This window comes from Tyto alba, unplaced genomic scaffold, assembly GCF_018691265.1.
Source record: "Tyto alba isolate M040663 unplaced genomic scaffold, T.alba_DEE_v4.0 Super-Scaffold_40, whole genome shotgun sequence".
NCBI classification, from domain to species: Eukaryota; Metazoa; Chordata; class Aves; order Strigiformes; family Tytonidae; genus Tyto; species Tyto alba.
In genome coordinates, this window is record NW_024881316.1 from 23,735,991 (window position 1) to 23,748,996 (window position 13,006).

The window sequence follows — 13,006 nt, forward strand, 5'->3', positions numbered from 1 at the left end:
TAGGATTTAACTACCACTGGTGCATGTGCTTTATGCTAATGTTTACAGTACTGATTGTTTCAGAACATACCTTTCTACTAGGAAGTCACTATATTTAGGACAAAACTTACTTTCTGTTACTTTAAATGAGAAACGACATATAGTGAAAAAGAATGTTTGTACTTTCTTTCATGTAACAAATGGATTATAAGGGCTAAAAAAGGTTGACTCCTAAAGAATGAAATCTCAGAACTGCTTCTTTTGTTTTTGTGTGACTCATGATTAACCACTAAGACAAGACTGATTTAGTGGCGGAAGTGAACTTCAGCTATGCTACAGAAGCAGGGCTGTTACGGTCTACAGCCACAAAGGCAGAGACAGCAGTAGCTAGTCAACAACACCGATATATTTAGATAAGAACAACACAGGTAGCAGGTTCTGACCTGAAATCTTCTGATAGACTTTCACAATAACTCAGGGCCATATTAATATTCACTCTAATTGCAGTGAGGGGTCAGATTTTAAAATAAATAAATAAGTTCTTAGTAGTTTCAGCAACGACTGTCTTGTGCATCTGATCATCACATGTGATATTTCTCTATGGTTTTAGCTCAAAGCTGCCTCCATTGAGTACTGCAATGTATGTGTGCTAAGACACTTGTCTATAAACTTAGGCTGAAGAGAGAATGTATGATTTTTTTTTTTTAATGTTTGGTGTTATTTGTTAGAAGAATTATATCCCCATGTACTTCTTTTCAGGATCTCATGCTCTCTTTTGCAAATTAGTAAGAAACAGATCCTTTAAATCTTCTCATTACTCTAGTGCTTTGAGGTAATTTCTGAAACATTTAAGTGTTGACTAATGGTAGTCAAAAGTTAATCTTTTAGGAAAAGGACTGTCTGCACCCAAATGCTTCAAAGAACTTTCGCATTTAATTTAAGGTCAAGTTTTGGATGAAATCCCATCCTCTCTGAATTCAGTGAGGTTTTTCCACTGACTTAGTTGAACTGTGTTTTGCCTTTATCATTTAATAACAGAGCAGCTCTTAAGATTAAAAGGATAATATCAAGCAGCCATTTCTTAAGATAATTGCAACGCTAGCAGTAACTATAAACATAGAGATGGAGAAGACAATTGAAAGTTGAATAAAATGAAAATAAACAATCTAGTTAAAATTCTGAAGTTATAACCCTTTTTATTTTCTTATGTCTGTTAGAGAGCTGTAGGCTTTGGAAAAATGTATTTGATTCTGTTGCTTTGTCACACTAAGGAATTAAGCTGCTTGTATTACAATCCCTCAGAACCATTTTCAGCTTTGTATTTCATTTATATAAAAACCTCATATGGGAAGTGAGCCGCTATCTTTCTAACAATTCAAAAGTATGCTTTCTAATCTTCTTTAAAATTTTTGAAACAGTCATTCTAATTTCATGTCTGTAGAACCGCTGAACTAATTCATGTCTCCTTCGTTTAGTTTGATCAAGCAGCTGATGCTGAATTTGCGTGGATTGCAGAAACAGAAAAGAAACTGATGTCTCTGGGTGATATTAGGCTTGAGCAAGACCAGACCACGGCTCAGCTACAAGTTCAAAAGGTAAAAGAAATGCATTTCCAACTGTCATGTCAATTATTGGCCAGCACACTCTCCATCTAGAAAATGTACTGGAATAATTTAATTTTCAGTCCATCATAATGCACTTCAAAAATAGTTTTTGCACCATGTACTTCTTTTTTTTTTTTTTGTTTTCCTAACCAATTTTTATTGTGTTTCAAGGCTTTTACCATGGAGATTTTGAGGCACAAAGATACTATAGATGAACTTGTTAAATCTGGGGATAAAATTATGAACACATGCACTGAAGAAGAGAAACAGACCATGAAGGTAAAGTTCCTTAAATTGCAGTTACAGTGGTACGTATGCAGATAGTATATAAGTAGAAGGATTCCTATAGTGTCTTTTTTGAAATACTAATAAAAAAGCATTAATTTACAGCCACTTCTAGTCTGAGGATTGTAATACTAGAAGAAATGCTGTTGTATATCACTCTCCTTCCTTCAGGATGTTCAAAGATCAAACACTGTATACTTGTTTCACTGCCTGACGCTAATTTGGAGCTCCATTTATTATTTTTATCCATGGTAAATAGTATTTTAGCCAATGGACGATTGAGTGAATAGGTATGAGTCATCTGGGGTGGTGTGTTGAATCTGGCTGTTTATCTTCCCCAGTTCTCTTGGATTGGCTGTGCTCTGGGCATGTGTATTTCTGTGCTGAATTCAGTGGCTGTGCACCTCAGCATCGATCTTTACTTTCATTTCTGCTGATTTCAGTGTAGCCCTTGTCAAAATTATTCCATCCTGTTGACTAACACAGCTCACAAAAGGCATTCTTATGCCTTTGTTTATTGCGCACACACAGAGCCTAATGTTGGGGCTGTATATGTATATATTTACAGACAGATTTTTTTCATTTTGGCATTTAAGAATGGGTTAGTTGCGGGGTTGGGCTTTTTCTGCTGAATTTCAGTGCAGCTGGATACGTTGTATAAATTTAGTCTCTCCAATGACCACCCTCCTTGAACAACAATATTTCACTAATTGTGCTCTCCTTCAAGATCTCTGAATAAATTTGATTTGCTCTTAAGTTAATTTAAAATACATGAGATGTTCTGTCTATGAAACTGTAGTTATAAGCGATAGCATTTTATGTGGGTTTCTATTAAATATTTGTATTTGTCAAAAATACTGTATATCAATGTGTTAGGCTATGTTTTGTCCTTTGGATAGCATCTCCGTACTTAATTTACATGCAAGACATAACAAATGGAAGGATAGCTTGTTCTGCCAAAAAAGATTCTTTACTTCACATTCAATGGCTTGCTTATATGTCTAGTTTTTCCAAGGCTAGCATTTATGTACATTGTCACATACAATATTTCATAAAAATGATAGCATGGGCAGTCTTCCACAGGAAAAATGTATAGCTAGTTGATACTTTCTTTTATTATTACATGCCCAAATGCAGTAGATTTGTAATGCTTAAACCTTGTAGTTCAATCGTATTATTAATGGTAACACATCCACATTAATTAACGTGTGCTAACTGGGAAAAGAATGTTTTGTGGTTTCTGTTGCAAGCTTGTAAGCTACAAGCACAACAGTATACCCTAGTCTCTTGCCAGGTTAAAAAAAAAAAAAAAAAAAACCAAAAACCAACCCACAAACCACAGATTTTTATGTATTGTTCATGATGCTTTGATTCAGAAATGCTGTGGAAAACTTTGTTTCTGCCAAGTGTCACTGAAGATAAGCGTCTTCAGTAAGGATGTGCAGCTAAGATATGGAGTCAAATCATTTGCAGCTAGACTGGAAGCCCTATGAATATAGTGGCATTTGTAAATAACAATATCGTTAAATATGTTCTAATTACTATGAGAGTACTCAGCCAAATTCCCGTCTCCCGCAATATTGATTCTGTCCACCTTAAACATTGATACTGTAGAAATATTATCAAAACTAAAATTTGGTTTACTGTGGTTTAGTGCTATAGTTATCAAAGATTGTTTAGAAATTAAGGTAATAGACATGTGGAGAACATACACTGCTATTTTTTTGTTAATATTATTTTACAGAAGAAAATGGAAAACCTCTTACAGAAGTATGATGCAGTCTGTCAAATGAACTCAGAAAGAAACCTCCAGCTGGAACGGGCTCAGTCTCTGGTTAACCAGTTCTGGGAGACTTATGAAGAGCTTTGGCCATGGTTAACTGAAACAGAAATGATCATCTCTCAACTTCCTGCGCCAGCCCTTGAATATGAAACTTTAAAGCAACAACAAGAAGAGCACAGGGTAAGCATTTTGCCAGTTTTGAAAAGTGAAGTGTCAAAAGCGAAGTAGTATTCTTCTTAGAACACTGGAGTACTCTGCTAAACGGTGAAAACCTGGTTATATTTCTGCTGGAGAAAAGAATTATCTAAAATAATAATACAAAATGAATAAATTTTCAGTCATGCCTCTACTGTTTCCCAAACTGTGCATGCAAATGAGATTCTCTGAGGAAGGCAGCAAACAATGTGTAAGCATGAAATAGGGCTAAAGAGGGAAAAAAATGCCATTGTAGTGAGAGAACTGAGCAGACAAGGTGTATATTTAAAAGTATACAGTAATTGTCAGTATTAGAACAAACCCATAAACAGAAAGAACAGACATGGGATGTTGTAGCAAGAAACAAAAGAAGGTAAAACATGACTGTCTAAAGAACCAGAGTACCTGCTGTCAACAAGCTGAAAGTGAAATACTGCTGTTGTGTATAGTCTGTATACAAATATGCACATATGTTGATCTTATGTACATGTAAAAAATTTGGCTTTTGTTTTATTGGTATCGTTGGAACTAAACTGAGCTGACCCAGGAAGATGGACAATTAAAGGGCCAAGAATTGATTGCTAGCCAATCCCATAATAATTTGTCATATCAAGGACGTTTGTTATGTAATAACTAAAAGAAATAATTGTTTACCATAGCATCGCAAAATAGAGGTAACAGTGGTATAGACTGGCCACCATACTGACTTTCTTACATGGAGGAATAATTGGCTGGGATAAAAATTAGTACGTTTCATATATGGCTGCTAGTATTGCATGGAATTGGATGTATCCCACCCAGGTTGAAATACCTGTCTCTACTGTGCATAAACTAGGTCTTTTTATTTTAGCCACCTCAATTAAGTGACCTACATTAGATAGGATGAACTCTGGCTTCAAAGTCTTGTTTACTCTGAGACCAGTTAATGAAGATGTGCCACTCTTATGTACTGGTAAAAACTGGATTCACTCATTTGTCTTTCTATTATGTCCACAATGAACAAGCGTGGTCTATTAAGACTAGCCATGTAACATGAGCTTTACAAACTATCTTGATTAGTCACCATGAACCAGATCATGCTTACTTTACTTACAGGGTTGTTCCCCATCTACTTTAATCATTCTGCTTGCATGAGAGGCCCTTCAGATGAGCTTCTATTCTTTGCATTTTCCCTGGGCTATGCCATTAGCTGAGATTTGTTTGTTAAGTAGAAGATTAATGTCAGGCAATTTTAACACGTAATCTGATCTGAAATACTTGTTTACTGGAATTGTTTACCCAATAGTAGATCATGGAGAAGACCAAATAATTTATTGTTCTATTTAAAAAAAAAAAAAAGGAAAGAAAAGAAAAGAAGGTTCTGAATGTGAATTGAAAACAGTTTTCTATATTCACTTACGTTTCTGTTCTGATGTATTTACTGATAACTGTCTTCTATCTTTGTTGTAAGTCATGGAATTCGTAGAAATGATTCTGTCAGAGTAACATGCAGTCAGTTTGGTTTGAAATGAGCTGTGGACAGAGTATTAGTGTATTAGCATAAGGTTTGGATCCAGAAATGTGAGCTTTTGTGGCCTTGTGTCAAATCGTCTATTCGTGCACAAAAATACACAAAAATATTTTCTGAAAACTTTCAAACTGATTTTAGTTTCACCACTTTCTCTGCTTATCAACATTGATTTTCTTGTTGAAAGGTATAGGAGTACTTACATTGTCAAAGAGTAGCTAGAGTCAGGGGGTTTTGTATTGTCATTGCTCTTTTGTCATCAGGGGTCTGTGGAGAGTCATGGTCACTTGTCTTTTCAATGTTCTCAACCTCTCCTCTTCTGGAGAGGAACAAGTAAGCAAGGCAGTACCAGGATTTCTTTTTAAGGGAAGGACCTTAGTTGAAGAGAAGAGGATTTATTTACACTGAGACTGATATAGGTCCTTTTCTCTGCCTTCAATAATTTAAACAAACTCTGAGCTGGGAGGAACAGAGCATGTGCCTCTCACGTTCCTTCACAGGAGCTATAGGATAGAAATGTGTAGAGTTCATGGCACTGAGAGGGACAATGTCTCACAAGACAGTGGGATTTTCCTGAAAATGGAGGAATTAACCAAGAAAATAAATAAAACTGGAGGTCAGGACTGGGCTACTCCAACAAAAACCCTTTCCCTTTTGTCAGATCTACGGGTGCAAGTAAACAAACCCATAATCCTTAGGCAAGTTGGAAGGCACCTTGTGACCTTTCACTTCCACAAGCGTTTGCACTTAATTACTAGTTAAAGGTTGTGTCAGTTAAGTAATAATGCTGTTGTGAAGACGGAGGGGTCTTCTGGCCAGAGGGGAGACTGCTAAACTAGGTTGATAGGTCTCTACTGATCAGTCTTCTTTGTCCTTTTCACTGATTCCTTTGACTGTTCCTCGTGATAGTTTCCTCCTCTTAAATCAAGGATAATTTGAATTCATATTCTTGCAATGCCAGTATCTCTTTCTGTGATGTTCTTCAATGGGAGGCTTTGCAGTAAGTGACAAATATTAATGTGAATAGTATATACGTGGTGGTATTATGCATATGTCTGTAATATTGTTGCCATTTCTGTCATTACAATTACTAAATATGATGAGGAGTGTCTGTTTCCAGCATCATATGCATAGTTAGCATCTTGTATTTTACCTGCAAACATACATCCTACAAGAGTATTGCATGGACCTTTCCAGTGCGTTTTTAATGGTGATGTTTCATGCCTGGATAGCTCTGTGCTGGAATGGGAGCCGTCACTGGCAGAGTAGTCACTAACTTTATTTGATATTATTTGTGCTTTACATTAGGACGAAGGGTATTTGTTTGGAATTTCTTGCCAGCTGGATGCGTTAGAAGTGTGGACAGCTGTAACATGGTGGTGTAAGCATAAGAAACTGATAAGTTGTTTCGTTTGTTATAGCAACTGCGTGAGCTGATCGCTGAGCACAAGCCTCATATAGATAAGATGAACAAAACTGGGCCTCAGTTGCTGGAGCTGAGCCCAGGAGAAGGTTTTTCTATCCAAGAGAAATATGTGGCAGCTGACACCCTTTACAGTAAAATTAAGGAAGATGTCAAAAAGCGAGCACTGGCACTGGATGAAGCCATTTCTCAGTGTACCCAGGTATCAATTTAAGTTTAAAGTATAATTGGATTCATTCAAATGGAAAGATACACAGACATTGTCACCTTACATGTATATATCAAGACTTATATGCTGTTTTATGTGGATTTTCAACCTAATGACCCGTGAATGTTCATATCACTGCTTATGGTATTGATTTTTCTATTTCTTGTGGGGTTATAATTTTATATGTTGGCTAGTATTATGACTGCTGCAGTTGAAAAATATTATTACTTCTTAATTTTGAAGTCAAAAAATGAATATTTGGTTAAAAATGTGGGATTTTATTTTCACTTTATTCCCTTTTCTCTTGCTCATCTGTTACTGACTGATGCTTCATTTGTATATGGATGTCACTGTTGATCAGTTAACTTGAGTATAGTTGTATCTCGAACTTGACAGCTTAGTTAGTCTGTTACCAATGGAACTAGAGTGTAGTTTGGCAGTGGTAATAGCATTTGGTCTTTGTTACATACCCACAAGAACTCAATGTAACACATGCTTGAACTGTTATGTAAAAGTATTGTGAGCACAGTTAGACCTCACAAAATGTCATCATGATCATAGAATTCAGTTCTAAGTCCATAAAAGCTGCATACCTTAGGTTCATCAACCCGTGCAATGAACCTTGATAGAGTATAGTTAGCTATCACATTCTAGAGATTACTAAATATTCAGTTAATTGTTGTTAAACTCAAACTGAAATTCCTTATTCAACCCCAAATTCAGAAAAGAACTCAGTAAAACTGTGTACATGAGCCCATACAAAAACCTGAATAAAAATACTTTGTTCTATACTGCTTTTTTTATAGGAAATTCCCCTTTTTCTCTGTTCATGGGAAATTAAGTGCTATACTCTGCTCAGGTCTAAAATACTAAATAAACAAATACATGCTAAAGTTCGCACCAAGTCTACACTCTAAATAATTTTTGACATAAGTCATTGTACTTAATGTCATATTCCTAGCCCTTGCAGACTGAGCTTCAAAGCTAAGTAAAAAAAAAAGTGACATCAGGTATCTGACTATAACCTGCTTTTAAACTGGTTATAGACATTATATTATACTTTAAGTCATTCTAAACACATTCCTTATTCATGCCTCTGAAAGACGCCTGATTATTTAGATTCAGTGTTTTTCTTATCATAAACACTCAGTCCTCCCCCTGTTTGGAGCTGCACATTTGAAAATCAAGATATTTACTTAGCATTTGAGTCCCTGCTTTGTATGTGAAAGATATTAACATGTTGTACTGGCTAAGTACAGAAAGCAAGAATAAAAATGCATTCTTTGTTAACAGCCAGAATACAATGAGATGTTAAGAAAATAATTATTTATGCAATACTTTAAGGTTTATTTTATATACATAAATGTATATGCAGTTGGCAAAGCAAAACATTGTAGCACCCAGAATGCAATTTTATATGATCTCCTTTTTTTATTAAGACATGTAAGTAAATATTTTCAGGGCTCTGCACTATGATGGCAATGTCAATGTTTGTCTAGACAGTCCTGGAAGAATAATTAACTCTTCAGGTTTTAAATTATATTAAATTGCAGTATGTATCAAAGGCAGGACATAACCTATGGAGCCAGAATGAGATGTTCTAATGACTTGCATCTTCCTTTTAACTTCTAAAACATCTTGTCTCACTCATTGAAGTACGAATACAAGGAGCCCCACTGAATGCACTGGCAATTTTAAAATGCAATATATATGTCCTAAAATTAGACCTGAACGCTGCCAATTTAATTTCAGCTTTTATCACTTTTGTAAGGATTTGTTGCCACAATCAGTTTTTCAGAAACCTTGAATGTGGGAAGGCTACTTATCTTTCATAACATGTTTTGCTGGCTTGTGTGATATTCACACTTCTAACAAAAACACTGAGTCTATAACATTAGTCAGAGTCTGATTTGAAGTGGGTTGTATGGTGGGAAAAAGTAATTACATTTGTATTGCCTATATTCCTTTGAATAGAAAGGATGTAGGTGTTTGTTCACATATGGTAGTCTTGTTTTGCTGTGCTCTTTTTAGCACTTTTCCTAAATGTAGTCAAGGGTGCTTTTTGTAGATCCTGGAGGATCATTAAATGCACCCACAGTTTATAAATTTCTGTAATTTGAAAGGAGCATGGTGGTGAGATATTTTTAGGAACCTCTGTGGATCCAAAAGCATATAGCAAAGGCTAACTTTGGACCTGTGCCAAAGGATGAACCATGTTAACATAGCTGTAATTGAGTTTCTGGGCAGCTACCTGGGCTCAGTCAAACATGGGTGAACATAATACACACTGTTGTGTGCTTGTAGTTGCAGAAAGTAACATACCTTTACTGCACTAACAAGCATCACCTGGGCACTAACATGTCTTTCTGAATGACCTTACATATCAAATCTTAATTGGTGGTTATATGCCAGTATGTTGGTCCTGATATAAAAATTTATGTATTAAATATTAAAGTAAATATCTTTCTAAAGTTATGAAATCAGAAAGCCATGACTCTGCAAAATAAGGTACAAACTACTGTATGTATTACACAGGACCAAATGCAAGTAGATTCTGCCATATGTATAGTACCTTCAAATGGAGTATCTCAGGACTGAACCCAGACTTCTTAGTAAAATTCTTATATCTGAGAGGAAGTACCATTTTGCAAGGTCATTTTTGTAATTTGGATACTAAGACGGAAGAACCATGAGGGTTGTATTGCAAGTTACACACATATGTGTTAGATAGAGATGTTAAATATGTTAATTTTAAGTACCTTTTTCCAAGAGAATTTCATATGCCATTTTTCAGGTTTTTTTTTCTAATTTCCCTGCCGCTTTCTGTTCTTTTCCACCTTCCCAGTTTCATGACAAGATAGATCCAACTCTTGAGAGTCTGAAACGCATAGTTGAACGTCTGAGGCAGCCACCTTCGATCTCAGCAGAGGTTGAGAAGATTAAGGAGCAAATCAGTGAAAATAAGAATGTGTCAGTGGATTTGGAAAAACTTCAGCCAGTGTATGAGACACTTAAACAGAGAGGAGAGGAAATGATTGCTCGCTCAGAAGGAGCTGATAAGGATATTTCTGCTAAAGGTAGTAGACTGAGGAAAGTTTCGTGTAGTGGAAATGCAGCAAGCTGCAGCGTATAAAAATCTTCATTTCTGATGACCACTAATCTGGGGATTGTGTTCTCCTGGAGAAGCTGCTAAAGATTTATAAAAGCAAAGCATGTGTTTAAAAGAATTCTTCATGGATATGACCTTTGTTTTATTTTTAAAGGCCATGTTAGTTGTTTCCACTGAACATTATATGGAGTCCTGTAAAGAAACAATTTTAGAATCTAAATTTTAAAATGTACACATATGTTTCTGCTGTGGAACTTTTTGAGAGATTTATGGCCAAGAATTGTTTGCCAAGGTAATAATCAAGTTTCTTTGTTGTTTAGCTGTTCAAGATAAACTAGACCAAATGGTCCTCATTTGGGAAGACATCCAGACCTTGACTGAAGAAAGGGAGGCCAAATTGTTGGATGTGATGGAACTCGCTGAAAAGTTTTGGTGTGATCATATGGCTCTTGTAGCTACCATTAAAGATACTCAGGACTTCATTCGGGAACTGGAAGGACCTGGAATTGACCCATCTGTAGTCAAGCAACAGCAAGAAGCTGCTGAGGTCAGTAGAAAGTATTTTGTTGGCTTGAAGTATTTTATTGACAGTGTGCAGAGAAAAGACAGAGTTACTATGAAATACCACTGGAGAATAATTTATTTTTTTTTAGAGACCAAGAGGGAGAATTGTATAGAAATTTACTATAATGATATCTCAAGACACTACAGTAAATAATATGTATCAGTGCTTAATTGCAATGATCATGCAACAGGTGCCTGTCATTATATTTACATATCTGTTTATAAACATGTATATAATAAGCATGTCACTGAAACTTTTAAAAGTTATACATACTTTAGATTCCCTGAGTAATACATAACATCTAAATGAAAGGTGTACAGGTGTATTATGTTCTACGTATTATGCTCTAAGCCTGTAATTATTTATGCTGATAGTTAAAGATTTGAAGGTTGAATGATAACCTCTGAAAAAGAAAACATGCTGATTAAAGAAATGTAATTTAAAACTTCCTGTTTATTTTTTTCATCTCATGCAAAATGACATTATAAGCCATCGTTATAATTTAGACTGATGTCAGTTGATTTCACTCTGACACTGCAAAGGGATGCTTATATTTTAAGCATCCAATTGGAAGTCCAAGACTTCAAAGAAAACAAAGATGGAATCCTGCTGTGTTTTAGCTTAAAAGCAAGTGGGACATAGATTATTAAATTCAGTATTAGCAGTGTTGGCTTTTTTCTCTTTGTAGGCTGCTAAAGAAGAAATTGATGGACTACAGGAAGAACTAGAAACAGTTGTGAGCCTTGGCTCTGAACTTAGAGCTGCTTGTGGAGAGCCTGACAAACCTATTGTCAACAAGAGTATAGATGAGGTATGGGAAATGCAGATGCTCATATCTGTTATGTTAAATGCTTGTTCAACTGAAATTAGTATAGCCCCCTCACCCCTAACACATTTTGAAAATAAAAATTTTGTGGCAAAAGTGAGACACCCATGAAGCCTTTGTGGTAAAGTAAGGTTTGCCTTCCAGGTAAATGAATCTTGACTCAGATTCAATTAGAATGTACAGGCAATTTTATTTTTTTTTTGATTTATGGGTTAAGATTTTTGTGAAAGAAAGATTATTTTTTTTTTTTTTTTTGTAAAAATACTTACTGATTAATACAGTAGATGGCTACTTTTTGCAAAAGTAATGTTAGAATAAATTTTAGATATATCTGGTTTATGCCAAGTGAGACATCTTAACCAAGACAATGCTGTTTGTAAGACTACAAAATACTGTTAACTTCTCTAATATTCAGCAACATATATTTCTTCTAAGCTACCTTGATTATAATGATGCAAATCCAAATGAATTAATAACAGCATTTCTTGTAATAACTATAATTCCTATGTGAATAAAAATATTCAATAATCAGTACTGGAGTTTACAGTTTTTGTAATCCAGAACCTCTAGTGTATTCTGAAGGAAACTAACTATGCAGTGATAGGGAGAACAAGAGTGTTAATATGGAATGAATATGAAGTATTCATGCTTAGTTTATTGGTGGTATTGATCAGTGAATATTCAGTGAATGCACATTATACAGCAGTAAAATGCCTTTGTCCATTGGAGTAAATTGCACTTCCTTGCAGCTGAATTCTGCCTGGGATGCCTTAAACAAAACATGGAAAGAACGGGTGGATAAACTTGGTGAAGCTATGCAGGCAGCTGTTCAGTACCAAGATGGACTTCAGGTAAGATGGTGTGAGAGACACCTAACCCAGTCTTGAGTCAACAGGATTTAATGTGATTGAAGTAAAAAATGTCATGGGATTGGGTAGGTGACAAGTAATGTATCACTGATTATAGTGATAGTTTTCTTCAGTGGGCAGATATTTTTTTCTCAGGGTTGGTTGTTTTTTGGTTTGTTGTTTTTTTTTTTTGTTTTTTTTTTTTTTTGCATTAAAGAATAAATCTATTGGGTTATTTTCTCATGTAATTGTTCATATATTGCACTATGTTTAGATTTGAAATTAATGTCCCTTTGTTTATTGATAAGAGCAGAGGTTTTTTGATACAACGCGAATTCACAGTAGTCTTGCTCACATTTTCATGTGATAGGCGAGTTGAAGTTGTGACACATGTACGTGATCTGAAGGGAAGAGAATACTTACTTGCTTCTATTTTCTTTGCGTGGAGGGCAGTGAAAGAACTTCAGTTTTATTCCACCTTTTTTATGTCGATGTCCTGAGTTTGTGTGAGTTTTAATATTTTAAACAAAAAATATTAACCTAATGTTGCTGGACCATTATACTAACTCCTAGCAGTTTTTTAAAGATATCTTTTCTCATTGCATTTGCATTCTTATTGCAAATTCATTGCTGCATTTTTTAATTTTTTTTTTTTCATGTTCTTTGCATGTCTT

The 13,006-nt window shown here is 35.2% G+C and overlaps 1 protein-coding gene across 1 annotated transcript in view; it reads left to right on the forward strand.

Annotated features, from left to right (window-relative positions):
- Positions 1–13,006, forward strand: part of DST (dystonin) — a 308,093-nt gene that overhangs the window by 251,143 nt on the left and 43,944 nt on the right. Inside the window, 8 exon segments of the mRNA XM_042803120.1 lie at positions 1,455–1,574; positions 1,755–1,862; positions 3,613–3,831; positions 6,775–6,978; positions 9,830–10,061; positions 10,414–10,640; positions 11,347–11,469; positions 12,234–12,335. Of these exon segments, the coding sequence (XP_042659054.1) occupies positions 1,455–1,574; positions 1,755–1,862; positions 3,613–3,831; positions 6,775–6,978; positions 9,830–10,061; positions 10,414–10,640; positions 11,347–11,469; positions 12,234–12,335 (1,335 nt within the window).